The sequence below is a fragment of the Phyllobates terribilis genome, unplaced genomic scaffold (genome assembly GCF_046119375.1).
Source record: "Phyllobates terribilis strain yellow unplaced genomic scaffold, ASM4611937v1 Scaffold_4__5_contigs__length_816908805, whole genome shotgun sequence".
Classification (NCBI taxonomy): domain Eukaryota; kingdom Metazoa; phylum Chordata; class Amphibia; order Anura; family Dendrobatidae; genus Phyllobates; species Phyllobates terribilis.
The window spans coordinates 158685169-158705820 of record NW_027362764.1 but is presented as its reverse complement, the minus strand read 5'-3'; the positions used below and the strand labels follow the sequence as shown (position 1 = coordinate 158705820).

Here is a 20652-nt window from a genome sequence, read left to right as displayed (position 1 = left end):
CCTCCATTATTTCACCCCACCTCCCCCATCTAGAAGCGACTGAATCGCTGACCAAACTGACGACACTGATCAAAAACACTGATGAAACTCGGACTGTTTATTTCTTTCGAATCCGAAAAAAAAAAAAAAAAAATCACTGATGTCTGGAGAAGCCCTAGTAGACAGGACAAGGTTGCCAACTTGATTTTTCGCTTTTCTGGATAGTCCATCAAATGCAAAATCACTGAGAGCCAATATTTTTTACGTGTCATATTGAAAAACCATAATGAATCATTTAGATTTTAAGTGAACCATGTCTAAAGCTCGTAATTCTGACTTGTAACTGCATTCACTTAACAGTAAAATGATAATTTATCTTTAAAAAGAAATGACAAAAAATGAAGCCTTTAAAATGGACGTGGGGGGGGGGGATTATTTTCACAGACGGTCAAGGAACTTCTAGACGGAGTATCGAGCAGTGGACTCTCGTTATGAGATCAATGTGACTTATAAAAAGGTATATGAAGAGTAACGGCCTTTAATGGGGCTTAATGCACATTTTAGCATTAAAGTTCATTAACATGAGCAACACGAAGTTTCTGTACTGTACGGACAATGGCACTATTTTTGGTAACCAAGACAAGGAAGCACAAAAATTTCCAACCGGAGCTAATCCGATCCACGTTTTGGCGTCTTAACTATGCAGTGTTTAGTCCAGCTACAGCCTTCCTCCTTTACTTAGAGAAAAGTATTGGACATTCCGAGGCGGACACGCTTGTAGCAGAAATCACTACATCTTTCCATTCAGAAGGTTTACGCTAGATGGCGCCTCAAGCACAGATTTTTTACACTACATAATCATTCGCAAATTACGTTTTGGTACTAAAGAGATGCACATAACAGAGCTAAACTGAGTCAATGTGGTGTGAAATGTAGGAGCTGAGTGATAAGGTGGTCCTGTATTCTTAGCCAAATATAAAAACTAAAATTACCCTTATCTTAGCTATGCTAAAGTCATTACAAGCCAGTGAGTCACGGTACAGAATACCTCACTATATTAGTTTATAGTCACCACAAGAAGAAAAAAAAAAAATGAACAAGTGAACAACTGGCGCCCCAATGCCATATTAGAATCCAGGCCTCCATTGAAGTGTCAAAGTCCTAGTCCCGAGACCCCCACGACTGCTTAAAATTCCCTCAAGAAAGGAGCAGCTCAGGAGACATGAGCACACAGCTGCTTGAGTTCACACAGCACAGAGTATGGATTCAGCAGAAAGCATAGGCTACAAAAACTGCTGAAAGTTTACCCCCCCCCCCCACAACCCCAATTTAAAAAAAAAAACCTGCAACCCAGGGAAGAAAACAAAACAAACGTAACACCACACTGTGCTTTGTCTGCAGCGCTTCAGCTAATAATCGTAGCTCAGTCAGTGGCACGACACAAGATGATGCCACAAGCAGCTCAGCCACAAAGCAGTTGTCTGCTGCGCTGTTGACATGTCGTCAGGGTGGCCAACAAAACAGACACCCAGAGCACAGCGGAGGGGTTTTTGTTTTTTTAATAACTGCAACCAGGGAATAGTTTTTTTTCCAAAATTGGAAAGCCCTTTTAAGATGGAAGATAGAAATGAGGGGAGGGGGGTGGGGACAAATTCATCGGCATCACTCATAGCCGATGTACTAAATTTAGTTAGTTAAAATAATGCAGAAAGAATAAGGATGAAACCACACACTTCAGCTGGCCACATGGCTGAAACGCTGCCCACCCATGCAAAGACATCGGTTGCAGAATTTTGTTTCACCATTGTGCGATCGATAACCTGCCAAAAGGTGGGATAGGTTCTCAAATGCACCTTAAAAGGAAACCTGACTGCTGATACAAGGTGCCCGTTCCACGGGCAGCATATATCAGTTGCTGGCTGTGCGATTCCAGTCATACATGTTTAACTCTGAAACACTGTGGTCACCAGGGACCTAGATCCACAGGAGAATAGAAAAAAAAAATGTGGATACCCTGTGGCTTCTCCACACCAGCCCCCATGGAGGTACAGGTGCAGGGAGAAGCCACTATTAACCAGCCTGTTTAATAGCAACCAGGGACTAAGGAACTAGCCCAACTGTTTTTCTCTGAAACGCCGCAGCGTTTCAGAGGTAGATAGTCAGGTGTCTGAAACATGCTGCCTGTGGATCGGGCAGCATGCATCAGCTTCCAGGTACCCTATAATAAAAGTCAGTTTTATCAATTAATTAAATTTTAATTTTCTAAAGCTACCGGAAGGATTGAACATGTCTGATTACTTGTTCCCAAGGAAGATCAGCAGCCATTAGAAGTGTTCAGTAGCAGATTATTCTCAGCTTCCCATTGACAATATATGTACGCTTGGCCATGATGACAGGCATCCAAGATGCATGAGCACCTTTATATTTCATGGCGATTATTATTATGCTTATATAGCGCCATCAAATTCCTCAGCACTTTACATACATAATCATCACTGTCCCGTTGGGGCTAGATTCCCTATCAGTATGTCTTTGGTGTGTGGGAGGAAACCAGAGAACCTGGAGCAAACACGGGAGAACATACAAACTCCTTGCAGATGTTGTACTTGGTGGGATTGGAACCCAGGACCCCAGAGCTGCAATGCTACAGTGCTAACCACTTAGCGGCCCATGGTAATCTGGATATAGGATGGTTTTGATGTGATTAGACCTTAGCAACCATTACAAATAAATTAAAAGGTCTATAAAATAAGAAAACACTATGCTGTAGTAAAAAAAAAAAAAAATCTTTAAACCCAATACAGCAAAAGGTACCATTGTAAGTTTTTAAACTACTCATTTACCACAAAAATCAAAAGACACCGAGTGTTGAAGAAGCCCAGACGTTACTTTTCAATGACAAAACACAATCAGACCCATCATCACGTTCAGGCCTAAACGTCAGTGTTTCTCCTGTGTTGGTCCTCCGATAACAGAAGTTTGGGCTTTAGGGATGGGGCTAAATGAGAATGAACACATTTGTAAGTAAGTATATTAGTTTTAAAGTGGTGGGAGAGGGATATTTTACTTCCCTGCTGTTAAAAAGGAAATGTTCTCCCAGCTGTTTCAACCAAAGCTCGATGTAAATAAAACAAGCACAACAGTTGTTCAGAAATCATTTGCCATGAAAGAAAGATCTAAGAGAGGGAGGCTATACATGCCGTAAAATCATAAAATGTACAGTTCCGAATGGCAGCAGCTGCAGTATCAAATTATTTTTATATGTACAAAACACATCAGTAAAAACTGGAAACAGATTCTTCTAGAACAGTAGGATAAAGTACATACAATATAGTATATAGTTTTAAAGGGAACCTGCCCGTTTCATTCTGCCTAAACTACAGGCAGTATGATTCAGAGCCTGGCTGCGCAACTGCAGGCAGGGATGTTTTTCTAGTTGAAACACTGGTGTTTCAGAGAAAAGTTGGCAGGTGACCATAGGAAAAGACCCAAATAGTTTGATATAGCCTGTGCGTGTGCATAGGGAGAGACCTGTCAATCAACTGGAGCGTAGCGGGGAGAAGCAAGCTTATATTTCCCAGCAGACTTCTTAAACTAACAAAGCCATACATGGCTGGAATTGCACATGGAGCAGATAGATGGCAATATTTCTTGTGCGAGGATCTGCATGGTCAGGCACCTCTCCTGACCTGAACGTGGCAAATTGATATATTTCTATGCAGCTGTCAAGCTCAGGTCAGGAGATGAACCGGGCCAGTCCGAGGATTGCAATGCGATCCTCGCACGAGAAATACGGCCGTGTGTCTGCGCCCTTAGGCTCTAACTCATGCTGCTCTGATTTGGGCAGCACAAATCTAATAAGTTCCCTGTAAGTGACCGCTAGGACATGAAGAATGCTGCTGAAATCAATTTCTCTACTTGGCATTGAAGTAAAATTTAGCAAAAATAATCTGCACTAATTCACACTAAAAAAAGGAGAGAGACACAGAGAGAGAGACCAACATAATACAAAAATAACTGGAAGTAAATGGATAAGTCGCGCAGTGCAAAAATAATGATAAATAATAAAGGGTATTTAGTTAACATAATTTTGATCAAAATAAAGTAAAAGACATGGCGCTACGGCAACCCTTATGGGACAGTCCTAACTAATATTAAAACCTTACCATTTGTCAAGTGACATACATATGGATAAGGGCAGAGAGAGATATGTATAGAGATATATATAGAGATATATATAGAGATATACACACACATACACTCAAGACCAAGCACGGTCACACCGTAGCCTGCAACTCCATACACAACTTGTTAGTGCAGCTGTTCTGTATACCGGTTATGATGCTAAATTATTTAATCTCTATACATAATCTAATTAAACACTTCAGAAATAAACCTCATGCGCTGGAAGGAAGCAATATTAGTCATCTGCGCTATATTATAAATACACAATCACTACAGTAAGGACAAACTATATAAACTTCACTTTAATGCTAACAAGTGTATACAATTAAGAAAATAGGAATAAAACATTAAGCCCTTATTCAGACGTTTAGGCTGTGCGCACATGCTGCTTTTTGATGCGTTTTTTCAGTGTAAAGGTCACAAAACCTGAAAGGTTTCTTGATGGCAGCAAAGTGAATGAGAATCCTGAAGTCTCATGCACACGTTACAGATTTGGTACAGATTTAAATCTGCAGAATGTCAATTTTTCAGTGATTTTGCTGCAGATTTCACCCATACTAAAAAAAGAGTGGGGAAAAAAAAATTTGCTTCTTCATTTTTCCTGCCAAAAGATGCAGATATGGTGCAGATTACGGATTTTTCACATATGCAAAGGGGGAATAAAAACAAAAAAAAAGTCAAAGTTGAATTCATTGTTTGGTCAATGTGTCACTTTTTGCTTAACAGCTTTAGCAGTGATTTTCAGGCACGAAACAAAATATCCTATCCAATACAATGTTAACCTTAGACAGCAAACTGACACACTGATGCCATCCTTGTGCTGTCTGATATTCATGGACACATTCACTTATTTGAAAAATTTTGATCTGTGACTTTAATCCAAAAAACGGACACCCCCCCCTGATTTTTGTGGACCACTCGGTAAAACAAACAAAAAAGAAAACATGAACATGTGGATTGCCCTATAGACTATAAAGAACATGCATGTGAAAAACTGAAGTTTGAATGAGGCCTTAGTCAATTATAGTGCTGTAGGAGTACTGGAGTTTGTATGTTCTCCCCGTGTTTCCGTGGGTTTCCTCCGGGTTCTCAGATTACCTCCCACACTCCAAAGACATACTGATAGGGATCTAGATTGTGAGCCCCGATGGGGACAGTGATGATAATGTCTGTGAAGTGCTGTGCATTTGATCGCGCTATATAGGCAAGCATAATAAATAATACATTTGTACAAACAAGGGAAATAAGCATTTCTACTTTATAAAGCAGTCTTCTGCAGACTTCTCAAAACAGAAAAAAAAATATCCATCTATATACATAATCAAAAAATATGTAATGTTATACAATTGCAAAATAGGAGCTTAATGTGGCAAATGCGCAATGCAGAGAGGTGTACTCCTTGGCATGTGTGGTGCAGTGATAAAGCCAGGTGTGACTACTAAGGATAGCAGCACCACATCATGACCATTCAACCAGAAATTGCATACAACATGCGGTATATTATATCATGTTGAAATTAAGATTATACAGGGATTTATAAAGCTATTCCTCAAAGGTATAACATGTGGTGGTGGTTTAGGGGAATTAAATCAAGTGGTAGTGATAATTTTTATATTATTTTAAAACATGGAAAGTTGAAAACAGAAATTACCCAAAAGAATGAAAAACGCCACTGGATTTAAATAGCTAATTTTTAGCTGATACATTTCCTTTACCGCCTAGAACATCCTTTACCCTTGCATCAAACCGAAGTGCTATCAACCCAACGTCAGGAAAAGCCAAAGAGTTCCTATGTATCAATTTAACACCAAATACCTATTGATATCAATCTGAAAGCTGCGGCTGTAGCCCTCAGGGATACAGAGGAGGTGGTCTGCAAAATCTTGTTTTCACAAGAATCGTAAAAGGGAAAGACCTGTCTATGTGCAAGCATCTGTGTATACATGTGGATAACTGCAAACCCCATTCCAAGGGTGGTGTGGGGGTGGGATGGGGAGAAGAAACATCTAAAAAAAATATAACGTGCAATGCACTGTACAGTTCAGTGCATTTTTGGAGCATCTTATGCAGTTTCTATGTAGTGGAGGATTTCTCCATTCAAGTGAGGTCAAGTTCATAAGAGGATATTTAAAAAAAAAAAGTTAAGATTTTCATCCAGTAAACTCTGGTATATACATACACCCATACATACTATGAGGATGTTTCGTATGAACATCCGTTTTTTTTCCAGCACACCAATAGACTTAAAAATATTTGTAAACTTTATTCGAAAAGATAATAAAAATTACAATCCCGGTATATCTAAAGAACGTGTCATTTCCTACGCGTTTTCAGACTAAATCAAAGTCATTATTTAATCATGAATCTAGACTTCAATTTAGTTTGAAACAAGTAGGAAAAATTACAAAATCACACATTCTTTGGATATACCGGGATTATCTTTTTTTCATCTTTGGAAGAACGTTAAATATTTTTAACCTGAAAACCGGCTGGAAAATCCTTCATTTTTTATTACTATTTTTATCATATTGGGCATGAGTGCAGTTTCTGTCAGAAGAGTCTTGGAAGCCTCATTCAGGGTGAACTGGTTCACACATATTTTACATCTATACACTTGTATACACGATTCTGACGTGATCTATGGAAGAAACAAGAGCATGCTGCAATTTTTTTTTTGAATGTTAAAAAAAAAAAACAAAAAAAAAAAAACACAAGCTTATGATTAGCCCAACTGAACATCATTGGCATTGGTCCTAGTGCTGTCCATTTCTTTCACAGACCACAGTTGGACTGAAAATACGCTTGTGATGACCTACTCTTAGTGGAATGAAACCACAATATACCACATAAACGGCGGCAAGGACATACTGAAGATTTTAAAACTGCAACTGCAGTGAAAAAAAACACTGTGTATAAATGGAGCATGAGACATAATCCATGCAATTAAAAGGTACTGTCATCACAGAATGATTCTGTTCACACCAAGTACAGGCGCTTGCTGCACCATGGCAGGGCCAATCATTTAACAACAGCTTCTCACCTGTTTTCTCTGCCCAGAGAAGGGAAGAGATTGCTAGAAAACAAGTAGTGCAGGTTAGAAGGTGCACTCAAATGTGTGGACCTGCCAGGGTGCACCGGACGCATGTACTTGATTTGAGCAGTCATTCTGTGCTGAGTGTCTCTAAGTGTTGTAATCCTACATTTAGCTGTGTTTTTAGTCTAATAGATGCAGCACCAGTGGTGTTGAGGAAGCAGCGTGGTCATTGCAGGTTGTAAGCTTTCTTGAAGAGATGGGTTTTCAAGTTCCACCTGAAGGATCCAAATGTGGTGGATAATCGGACATGTTGAGGCACAGAATTCCAGAGGATGGGGAATATTCGGGAGAAGTCTGAGGCGATTGGGTGAGGAACGAATAAGTGTGGAGGAGAGAAGGAGGTATTGGGAGGACTAGAGATTACGTGACCAAGATATCGGGAGATTAGTTCGGAGGAGAAAGGTTATGTATGGCTTTGTAGGTCAGTGTTAAGAACGGACTGGAGAGGTGAAAGAGTGTTACCAGGTAGACCACAGAGGAGGATGTTGCAGTAGTCGAGGAGGGAGATGAGGGCATGCACATGCAGTTTAGTAGATTGAGGGTTGAGAAAAAGACTGATTCTGGAAAGGTTTTTGAGCTGGAGGCGACAGGAGGTGGTGAGAGCTTGGATGTGCTGTTTGAAGGACAGGGCAGAGTCAAGGGTTACTCCGAGTCAGCGGATTTCCGGTACAGGGGATCGCATGATGTAATTTATTGCGATAGAAAGATCAGGTGGGGAAGATGTGCGAGATGGAGGAAAGAGAATGCGTTCAGATTTGTCCACATCGAGCTTGAGGAAGCGAGAGGAGGAGAAGGAAGATATGGCCGATAGACATGCCACGATTCTGGACAGCAGACAGGTGACGTCTGGGCCAGAGAGGTAGATCTGAGATCAGGTGGGGAAGATGTGCGAGATGGAGGAAAGAGAATGCGTTCAGATTTGTCCACATCGAGCTTGAGGAAGCGAGAGGAGGAGAAGGAAGATATGGCCGATAGACATGCCACGATTCTGGACAGCAGAGAGGTGACGTCTGGGCCAGAGAGGTAGATCTGAGTGTCATCAGCGTACAGATGGTACTGGAAGCCATGGGACTTTATGAGTTGGTCCAGGTCCAGGTCAAGGCTATAGATGGAGAAGAGTAGGGGTCCTAGGATGGAGCCTTGAGGGACTCCAACAGAGAGAGGGCAGTATGAGGAGGTAGTGTGGATGGTGGGAGACGCTAAATGTGCGGTTGGAAAGGTATGAGGAGATCCAGGATAGAGCAAGGTCTTTGGCACCAAAGGAAGAGAGGATCTGTAGTAGGAGGCGGTGTCGAAGGCAGAGGACAGGTCAAGAAGGAAGAGTATGGAGAATTGTCTGTTAGCTTTGGCTGTAAGTAAATCATTAGTAATTTTGGTCAGGGCAGTTTCGACAAAGTGGTGGGGACGGAAGCCAGATTGTCAGTTGTCGAAGCGAGAGTTAGATGACAGGTGAGAGGAAAGTTCAGTGTGAACATGATGTTCAAGGAGTTTGGAAGTGAATGGGAGCAGCGGTATGGGGAGGTAGCTGGACAAAGCGGTTGGGTCAAGGGATGGCTTTTTGAGGATAGGCGTGATTGTGGCATCTTTGAAAGCGGAGGGAGAGGTACCAGAAGTTATTGATATGTTGAAAAGATGGGTTAGGTGAGGTTTGATTTGGAGAGCAGACTAGTTAGCTCTCCTTCAGTGATGTTGGAGAGGGAGGTTATGGGGAAGGGCATTGGTCAAACAGCTGCCTTAGCCCTTGATGTTTTTTGGAGATTTTTCCCCCCCCTTTTTAAAAGATAAAGACAAAATGAAAGACATTTCTTTAGAATCCACTCCAGGCTTTGGCAAACGTAACTGTAAAATGGATTCCAGCCTAAGGATATGTTGCACTGAGGTTCTTTGTTTTTTTTCCACTGTGGATTTAGGAGCAGATTCCGCTCAAAAAGTCACATGAAAGTCTGCTCCAAACAATCTTTGAAAAGGATTTTTTTCTTTATTGAGTTCTAATGTAAAAACACACCTATAATGAATTTATGTCCTCCCACTGCAAGAAAAAAGCCACAAAATTAATTTAAAAATAAAAATTCCAGTTCTAAACTTTCAAACTGACAAGTTGTGTGTTCCCCAGTCCCAAAATTTCAGGAAAAAAACTCCACTAAATGTTATTAGTATATTGCTGTCCTTTGTGCCATATGGATCACTGCGCTTCTTTGAAGAGCATGTACAGAAAAGCACAGATTCCTCCAAATCTCTCAGGCTGCAAAATTATTCTCCAGCCCTTCGCAGGAAGCAGTTATCCCCTCGCCATTGCTTCCTGAACAAAGCAGCCGAAGCTACTCAGGAAGCGGATGGACAAGTTTTCTTTATAGGCCAACACAAAATTAAATTGTTGTATGCCCTCTTCTAATCTTGGCATTGTGCAGAAATGTAAAAACGTCACTGGTTACTTGCGCTCTAGAATTTCAGGGAGTGGCAAGCATGACAAAAAAGGCAGATGCAACTCTATAGCATAAAAGTTTAATGTGGAAAAACTATACATTTATTGTATGGGAGACTGCACGTACACAATATACCCATTGATGTTCTGAGAGAATCTTTCTGCATATGCCAAGCAATATGATCAATGCTGTTACAGAATATTTAAGTGATTCAATAAACAGTAAAAAAAACAAACACAACTTTTGCTCTTTTCACATGAATCAAAAGTTTTCTTTGCACAGCCAGAAAACAAAAAGTACTACGTATACATTAACATGAGTTTCACAAGCCAGCTTTGGTGTAAAGCATCAAGTAAATCAGCCAATAACAATAGAGATCAAGAGATCGGATCCCTCGGCTGTTATTCTGGCCGGAAGCCACGTGTGTACAAGAACATTATTAGCACACGAGTTTACTGTCACTAAGTTCTCAAAACGCCCACGTTGACAGTGTATCACTTCTCTCCACAGCTGGTAACAAAAAAAGTCACTTCTCTTTTGCCAACTTCAAGGATTAAGTTGCATTTGCTTATAAGACAGGTATTGCAGCATAAACACTTTAGACATGAGAGGAGTATAAAAAAAAAAAAAGAAAAGCGCTTAAGTGGTGACAGCAGTTGCTTTCCTAAATGAGACAATAGCTTACATAGATCTGGAAACCTCTGAATTGTGATAGATGCAGTGCATGTTCTTAGTACATCTGTAAAGGCAACAGTAGACTCTCCAGCCCATGTGCGGCAGTAGCAGATTTCAGTGATGTCAGTGCTTCCGGAGAGGGTGTGTGACCAAGATTTTAGGTCAATTTATGCCAGAAACTTTGATCAAGGAGTTACTCATACATCAAGTGAGTCAGATATGAACAAGCATCATCTTCATGCTAACATAACCCATTCATTGCCATGCGGACTTGTACAAGAAAACTTCAAGTTCAATATACTGAAGGCTACGGCTACACAGTGACGCGTGGACAGATTGGTCAGACAAGGTGGAGTCTAAATAATTGTTGCGCGACATTTAGAGTGGCAATTATACTGCAAAAAATACCACTTTACTTGAATTGAAGTCTAAGGCAAGTGTGTTGCATATGACTTGCAAACAAAGATAGAAATCCAACCCATTTGGAAATGCTAGCGACTATTGTAGTTCTGACTAGTCACAATGAGACTGCATAGGAAATTATTAAATGTGACATCACAATTCAACACTGAAATTTCAGTCTTGCATTATACCTATTGTCTTAGGCACAGTTAAATTTGTCACCATCTTTATGCCACCCACTAAAAGGAAATGACAAGCAAGCAGACTTCAGCATTCTGTTATCGTGTCAGTCCTGTAGTTTGGGAGAAATTTGCACTATTACACCACGATCAGTAATTGGTCAGTATTTAGAAGCCAAAAATCAGGAGTGGAACAATCAGAAGAAAAGTATAATAGAAACAAGTCACCACTTCCGCATTTATCACCCACTACTGGTTTTGGATTCCAAATACTGATGAAAAATACTGAACAAAAACTGAACGTGCAAATGTGGTCTTACTTAGAGAGCAGTCATGAGGTACAAGTCCCCCCTGTGATGTACTCGGGAGTCCTACGCATTCGTAATCTGCGGGCTAATGCCCTCCCTCCAGATGCTGATTGACAGCTCTCTCTAAAGGCCCCGTCACACTTAGCGACGCTGCAACGATCCCGACAACGATACGACCTGTCAGGGATCGTTGCTGCGTCACTATGTGGTCGCTGGTGAGCTGTCAAACAGGCAGGCTCACCAACGATCAGGGGAGCAGCGACATCGTGGAAAGAATCTTTCCACGATGTCCTGCTCCTGGTTTCGAGCCTGCTGAAGCAGGAGCAGGCTGGTAACTATGGTAAACATCGGGTTACTAGGGGCACACGGGCTCCTAGTAACCCGTTGTTTATCATGGTTACCACTCTGCTACAGTGAGCGGGAGGTTACCGCTCACTTTAGCAGGCTCGTAACCAAGATAAACAACGGGTTACTAGGAGCGCGTGTGCCCCTAGTAACCCGATGTTTACCATAGTTACCAGCCTGATCGCTGCTCCCGCTGGTCACACACAGCGATGTGTGCTGACCACCTGGAGGGCAACGACCAAAAAATGGTCCAGGACATTTTGCAGCGATCAGCGACCTCACAGCAGGGGCCTGATCGTTGCAAAGTGTCACACATAGCGACATCGCTGGTGAGGTCGCTGTTGCGTCACCAAAACAGTGACAGCAGCGATCTCGCTAGCGATCTCGCTATGTGAGACGGGGGCTTAACACAGTAGCACATAAGTCACTAATCTTTCCTTTCTACAATCACAATAAGCAGGAAGAGCTCCTAAAAGGACATGCACCATCTCAGACAGACATTTATGGCACATCCACTCAAGAACAAGTCTCAAGCCGCCAGTAATGGGAGCGGAGGCTGCACATGAACTGCCCTCTCTAATCACTTGAATGGGACTTCTGAAAAATTGATGCTTGTTTGACATTTTTCGTAATTCTCATACTAGGGGCTGGAGAGAGTTGTGCATGCTAAATCACCTCTCCATTCCTGGTGGAGGTCATCAGAAAAGAACATCCCCTTATCAGAATGTAAATAGTTTTTGACATCTGTTATTTTTTGTTATTTTAAAATGTTGTGTGAATCTAAAGTTTTTAATCAGCTTCTTAAAGGGAATATTAGGGACTTTAAAAAAAAAAAAAAAAGCAGTTTCTCTTCCTGTTGACAGGGTGGGACTACTGGTGTCATGCTGATAGACAGCTGTCAATCATCATGACACCAGTGGCCCCACCATGTCAACAGGAAGAGAAACTGCTGCTCTGGTGACGGATATCTCCTTTAACTTCGCTTTTAAGAGGCCAAATGTTACTTTGAAGTCCATAGAGTAGCATGAAATGCACTTCATGCAATCAAATTTGGTTGGTTAAGGTTTTTGATTGTGTTTTTTTTTTTTTTTTTTTTTTTTTTTAAATGGGTTCCTTCATGCATTTTATAATGCACATTCTAATCTGTTTGAGGGCAACGTAAATGTTCTCAGTCATACAGACTGATGTAGTAGTGGTTCTGTGAGGTTCCTTATGTGCGGAGATTCTCTGCCTACTTAACATGGAACCGTAACTTGGACATGTTCATGAGCCCTTGCTAGAAAGTCCAACCTATAAGAAATATTCCCACACTCCCTAGCAAAATTGTTAAAAACACTAATTTAGATCATTTTCTGCAGACAGTTGGTGCCATTTTCTAACAAACTAGTGTAACATGATGACCAAATCTATTGAAAAGTCACCTGATATCGTCTTTATCATTGTAGTGAGAACACACCAGACAGAAGGTGATGCCAAATGACAGATGTGCATACCAGCCAAAGAACCAGCAGCAATTTGGAATTTTAGCTCACTAGTTTATTGCCAGCTAAACCAGTTTCTTCCCATAGACCAATCGCAGCTGAAGACACAAATGTTTCCAAATAAGCTGACCATAGCAAGTAAAGAAGTATGCCCTTCAGTGGTTGTAAGAATATACTGACATGATAGATTGCCTGAAATGTGCTTTTATAACACATAACACTGGGTATAAAACCAGGCTTTTTAAAGGAATGCTACATCCACTACAAAAGAAAGCTTACATTTGGTTTGACACTAAAACAAAAATCAGTATAAACACCATGTCATCTAAATATAAAAGATCACATCTCCTAAAGTAATTATTTCAGGAGAAGCCATTTTCATGTATTCTTGTTCAAGATAGAAAGGCTGGTTCCTTCACTTGTATTCAGCACCGAAGAATTTTGGCAGGGTGCAACGTGAAGATTCACAAGTCTGTAGTCACTATGTGATTGCAGACTTGTGAATCCTCACATTGTGCGCTATCAGGACTCGCTGATGCTCAATATAAGTGAATTCAGAGAGGCCGCGCACATCTAGTCAGAATGTAGCCAGCAGTACGCATACCACATACTTGTGGTCACCTGACCGATCGGGCTCGCCGCCGGCACCGTAGAATCCCAATCTCGCGCACTCTGCATGCTGTGAAGATTCCCAAGTCTGCAGTCAGAAACTGACTGCAGACTTTCATGCCAAACCTGGACAACCCCTTTAAAATGTGCAGGTTAGAGATAAAGGTTGACAAGCGTAGCAACAGGGACAGAATACAAATACACACCTTACGTTATTCCAATATTCATGTAGTATATATAGAAGAGAAAGCCCACTAGATATGCATACAGGTGAAATAAAAAAAAGACGTTGCACCAAACATTCAACTGTTGGCAACTACTACAAACACAAGGCATTGCTACTATGTACAAGAAACTTCCAAAAAAAAAAAAAAAAAAAGGCTTCAAAAACCTGGGGCTGATCCATCATTGCATTTCCATCAGCTTTTTACGTTAATATTTGTTAATTAATGACTGATTTTTGATAAGTTTGTCAAACTATTTGCAACTTATTTCAAATTGTCTTTTATAGTTTCATTTGTTTTCTGATTTTTACATCAACATTTTTTCAGATATGCTAGCCAGAAATTTTTTTTAGGAAAAGGTCAATAAATTTGCAGCAATTCTACTCCAGTCCACCTCTGGAGAGACTATGCATGCCAGCTGATTTGGTGCAATTTTTGCGACGTTGCAAAATGTGTGACTTTAACTAAATAGTCACAAAACAGTTTAAGGCCACGTTCTCACCTTCAATATTTTACATCAGTGTTTGTAAGCCAAAACCAGAAGTGAGTGATAAATACAGAAGTGGTGACGTGTTTCTATTATACTTTTCCTCCGATTGTTCTACTCCTTATTTTGGCTTACAAATACAGATGCAAAATATTGAAAAAATAGTGAATGTGGTCTAGAGGCAGAGAATAAAAAAAATCATGAATCGTCTATAGTTAGCGAAAACTACTAGTCAAAAAAGAAAAGTGAGAAAAAAAAACGTAAAGGAAGAATTGGGCCATTAGTGTATACATGTAAAATATTAACAGAAAGAAGAAACAATACAAATTCTATACTTGCACATACACACAAACTTCTTATAAAATGCTTTATCCTACTAAATAATTGATCTCAGCCAGGTAAAACTTCATTAACCTGAAGCACAAGACATCCTTACCTCCCACTGCAGATGTGGTGGTATATTTCGAATTTGTAGCTTCCGACTCCTAAAGAAAAAAAACAAAGTATCACGTTAACAGCCATGCACAAACCTCATAGCAACATATTTTAACTGGTTATGAGCTATCTGATCACATACAACTGTAGGGGAATTCCTATCATTCTTGGTCTTTGAAGTTGAAATCATTCAATTAGCTCACTTCAAAATCCACCGGACTCCCCCATCCGCCCCCATGTTTGGGGAGGGAAAAGGATTTGTCCAGCCCCCTCCCTTTTCCTGCCCTACAAGCCATGCTTTCTTTTACGGAATAATTACTTTGGTGGGCTACAGAACTCAACAATGCAGATGACTCATGACTGGTGTGTAACTGGTTAAGGAGTCTGCAGGGACGTTTCTTATGTAGAACTTGCAGCCAGACATTTGTGGTAGTGAAGTACTTGCTGTACAGTATTTAAAAGATGAACAAGCGAATGCCTGAAATGCCACATAGTCCTTGGGATTCCCAAGACTGCACATGCAAATATACCGTACATTGATGTTACTGCATATTCCAGGCTCAAACATTACAATATATATAGAAAATATAAAGTTTTTGTTACTCTACAAATATATTAATGCACAACTACTTCAGATAAATGTGGTTAAGGTCATATGTTGGCTAGAGGAACACGTTTAGTGCAGATTTCACATATACAACACTGCACCAGCCACATCACCTATAAAACAACTGTGTGGTCAAAATCTAAAGCGTTGTGTTTTTTTTTTTTTTATCTACTCCAATTCACCAAAAAAAAAAAAAAGTTGTTTGTAGGACAGAGAACATACTCTATCTTTAAAAGGCCCATTTACAAGCCCGAATGCAAACAATGAGGAGCATCATGTCTGCACATTGTAACATTGACAAATCAACGGTAAATAAAAACAAAAATTGTGTAATTGTTATGCATCTGATTGCTCATCTACACCAGCTTAGTATGAGTGAGCATGAAAAAAGCAAAATGTGCAGCATGTACAATAGTGGTGTAAAAATACACATTTGAAGTAATGTGGAGTACGGTCTACAAGTAAACAGTAAAAAAAGCAACCTGTAAATGTACCTTTAGTACAAATTGCATAAAGAAAAACCCAAAATCCAATATACACATCAGCTAGGTCTGTATTACTGTATTTATTCCTTTTGTTTTTTTTTTGTTTTTTTTTAAAAAAACACACCCCATCAGCTCCAAGCAGGGAAAGGTGATTTAAAGGTAAAAGGTTGTTCTACACACATCTAGTTGCAATGTCAGGATTGGATTACATCAGAAAATGTTTTCCCAAATCAAATCTCTAGATTTCTGCAGTGTGTTAAAGAAGCCTTTATAGCCGGGGATAACCAAATGATGCTGTGACAACAATTTGATTCCAGGCTAAAAAAATTTATTTTTTATGTTTTCATTTGTACGTTCTGCTGTTTGTATGTCTGATTGTTAAAACTAGGAGACTAGTATAATTAATATATATATATATATATATATATATATATATATATATATATATATATATATATATATATATATATATATATATATATATATATATATATATATATATATATATATATATATATATACACACATATACAGCACCATTTCATCTTACTCACTAGTGGGTGCCAGGCCTCCAAACAGTCTGTCCAAACTGCTGCATATCAATAGAAAGAATATCAAGAGGCAGCACTCCAAAAATATTATAGAAAAATGGACTTTAATGAGCCCAAAGGCAATGTTTCGGTTCACAGAACCTCATGTATATACATACACACTTGTCTCCTAGTTTTAACAATCAGACATACAAATAGCAGAACGTACAAGTTTTCTGAAAATGTAAGAGTGAATATTGACTTGCCTGTGGTAGCCATAAAATTTCAGTATTTAAAAAAAAAAAAAAAGTATCAAGTGTCATTCTTTCTCAACCACAAGCCACCATCCTCAGGAGTTATGCATATGTTTTAAGAAACGAAGACATGAAGCTTTCAGGAGGACAAGGGGACTTCAATTCTTCAAACGACAATTTCTTTATCACAAGGAGTGAGGCAACCACAAACACCCCGAAACTTTAAATATGTTTTAAGACGATTGTATAGAACTTAGGTTTCATATAAATGAGAATAGATATCTTTTGGCAAATTAAGAAATATCTTCTTATCTGCCATCATTAATGTTCTGGCAATTACTTTTCTAGCTCTGTGCTTGACATGTCATCAGCTGTGTGTGTGACCAGGGCTGGATCACTCATTTCAGTAAGAGCCAGCCCTCCTCTTTGTCATGGCTGGTCTTTGGCTACTGAAAGAAACAATGGCATCAGCCAAGACCTCCATCACATGCAATCATACTGATGACGCACGGATGTAGGAGAGTTTCCTATGTTGATTACAGGACCAGAAGAAGTAGAACTGCAGTGACCATGTTGATACCAGAAGATCAGGTCGCCTGTAGAAAGTATACAAGTTCTACGTATTAGTTATACCTACAAAGTGTTATTTTTCTTTTTAAGTGGACAACCCCTAAAAATGAAAGATGTAGCCCATGTAACATTGTATTCCATTAGGCAGTAGCAGGAAGATGATTGATAAAGCTTGAAAATCTTGCTAAAAAATCTATGCATTTGGCTGCAACCAAAAGACAGAATTATACATCAGGTTTTTTTTATTCCTCGAGCAAAACAAAATTGGACAGATTTGTATTGGTAATAAGGACATGAATTGAAAACTTTTTGTTGTACACAAAAAAAAAAAAAAAAAATACAAAATGGAAGTCTTCAAAGCTTCTAGCTACCCGCTAGTGAAAATGGGCATATCCCTTTGATGACCGCAGCATGCCCTCTATTTTGTTTATTTTTGTGAACCCATTTACTGGGATGGCAGAGTTTATTCCACAAATTGGAATGTAGGATATGCCTGTTTTTTTATGTAGACAGAAATATTATAAAAATTATGACCTTAAACTTGAAACCTAACGCAGAATACAGTAAACTACTATAGACTTTAGGAATCTGATAGAATTCTATGGAGTTGGTCTACTGGCATCATAATTTTGATATCCAAAAGATGTGTCAATTAGACATGTGCGTGATGAGGCCTCTCTCTCTGGTCTCAGTGAAGAGATTCTCATGAGTCACAGACCACAAAGCAGGAGCCAGTTGTCAATAAAATGGCAGAATGCAAGGAAAAGGAATTGTTCATAAGCACAAAAACAAAGTATTACACTTCAAACAAGTACAGATTATAACCCCCCCCCCCCCCAAAATGGAGATTGGAAATGCATACTTGATATATTATTTGAACAGATGGTTTGTATGGTAAAACATTTTGTACATAGAATTTATGACAAAAAGAGCCAAGCCAAAAGCAGGCTGCATGTTAGAAAAAATCCACACACCATTGATGCAAAAAATAAAACCTAAAACTTGAACAATACACCGCATTTGTTTTGATGCTTTACAATATTTGACTACAGACTTTAAAAGTAACAACTGAGCACTGAGTTTCCAAATGCAAAAGTAAAACATCAGAATGCCATGTGAACCCAGCCCTAGCATATACAGGGATTTGTTGCAGAAATTTCTTAATATAACCCTCAATACATGTAAATCAGGTTGTTTTTGCAGCAAGGACATGCTTTTCCACCACTTAGTCCATGTTCACACGTTGTGTTTTTGCAGCATTTTTTTAATGCTAACTTTCAGCTGTGTTTCACAGTACCAGTGAATTCTGAGATTTCAGAAATCTCACGCACACACTTTTTTTTTTGACTGTTTTGTCAAAGAGCTGTGTTTTTGTAAAAATTTAAGCATGTCATTAAGCATTTTTCACCCATAGAAAACAATGGGTAGTTCAAAAATGCAGCAAAAAACGCAGATATCAGGTTTGCTGCGTTTTTGGTGCCAAAACCTGAGGGAGCTGAATTAGATTATTTTTTTCTGCACCAAACTTTATTAGCGTGCACGATAGACAAATGAACACTGACAAAACCGCAAAAAAAGCAGCAAAAACACAGCTTTTTTGCCCAGAGCAAGTTTTGCCTGCGGAAAGAAAAGCATCAAAAACGCAATATGTGAACATAGCCTTATTCTTCTAAAGCATGAATTTGAATTTGTGCTGTTAGGGTGGATTTAAAAAATAAAAAAAACCAACACACAGTGCTGCAGTTTTTCTTGCAGTATATTGAGCCAAAGACAGGAGAGGATATGGCAGGAAGGAGGAGTTGGGAGTTCTTCCCCTATATTTCTCACTCCTTTTATCCGTATAAAATCAATTGATTTTTAGGAGCTGGTGTGAAATTTTTTTTTTTTTGTTCTAATTTGGATAGTCACAAAAAAATAAAATGCTGCCCAAAAGGTTTTATAAAATATAAAAAAAAAAATGTAAACAAGCCCCGCTATAAGTCATTTTGGGAACAGCAATTTGTTTTAAATGATTTGATGCTATAATTTGCGATGAGCATGGACTTGATCTTAGGCGCATTTAGCTGGACACGTGACTGTTTTGGAATAAAACATCACCACATTTTATGATTACTTGCAGACAACACTCTCCATGACAATTGACAACGACGACTACATTGATCTTGTTAAACTCAATACATACAGTTATATGAAAAAGTTTGGGCACCCCTATTAATCTTAAGCTTAATGTTTTATAAAAATTGGTGTTTTTGCAACAGCTATTTCAGTTTGATATATGTAATAACTGTTGGACACAGTAATGTTTCTGCCTTGAAATGAGGTTTATTGTACTAACAGAAAATGTGCAATCTGCATTCAAACAAAATTTGACAGGTGCATAAGTATGGGCACCTCACCAGAAAAGTGACATTAATATTTAGTAGATCCTCCTTTTGCAAAAATAACAGCCTCTAGTCGCTTCCTGTAGCTTTTAATGAGTTCCTGGATCCTGGATGAAGGTATTTTTGACCATTACTCTTTACAAAACAATTCCAGTTCAGTTAAGTTTGATGGTTGCCGAGCATGGACAGCCTTCTTCAAATGATCCCACAGATGTTCAATGATATTCAGGTCTGGGGACTGGGATGGCCATTCCAGAACATTGTAATTGTTCCTCTGCATGAATGCCTGAGTAGATTTGGAGCGGTGTTTTGGATCATTGTCTTGCTGAAAGATCCATCCCCTGCGTAACTTCAACGTTATCACTGATTCTTGAACATTATTGTCAAGAATCTGCTGATACTGAGTGGAATCCATGCGTCCCTCAACTTTAACAAGATTACCGGTGCCGGCATTGGCCACACAGCCCCAAAGCATGATGGAACCTCCACCAAATTTTACTGTGGGTAGCAAGTGTTTTTCTTGGAATGCTGTGTTTTTTTGCCGCCATGCATAACACCTTTTGTATGACCAAACAACTCAATATTGGTTTCATCAGTCCACAGGACCTTCTTCCAAAAAGAAATTGGCTTCCCCAAATGTGCTTTTGCATACCTCAGCCGACTCTGTTTGTGGCGTGCTTGCAGAAGCGGCTTCTTTTGCATCACTCTCCCATACAGCTTCTCCTTGTGCAAAGTGCGTTGTATAGTTGACCGATGCACAGTGACACCATCTGCAGCAAGTTGATGCTGCAGCTCTCTGGAGGTGGTCTGAGGATTGTCCTTGACTGATCTCACCATTCTTCTTCTCTGCCTTTCTGATGTTTTTCTTGGCCTGCCACTTCTGGCCTTAACAAGAACTGTCCCTGTGTTCTTCCATTTCCTTACTATGTTCCTCTCAGTGGAAACTGACAGGTTAAATCTCTGAGACAGCTTTTTGTATCGTTCCCCTGAACAACTATG

General features: G+C 39.5%; 1 protein-coding gene across 2 annotated transcripts in view; it reads right to left on the bottom strand.

The window, feature by feature from the left end:
• The window catches only part of IGF2BP3 (insulin like growth factor 2 mRNA binding protein 3), a 140954-nt gene that overhangs the window by 53114 nt on the left and 67188 nt on the right, over window positions 1-20652 (bottom strand). For both annotated transcript variants that reach the window (XM_073677861.1, XM_073677862.1), the window contains exon 3: window positions 14828-14876. In XM_073677861.1, the coding sequence (XP_073533962.1) occupies window positions 14828-14876 (49 nt within the window). The remainder of the gene's footprint in view (window positions 1-14827; window positions 14877-20652) is intronic.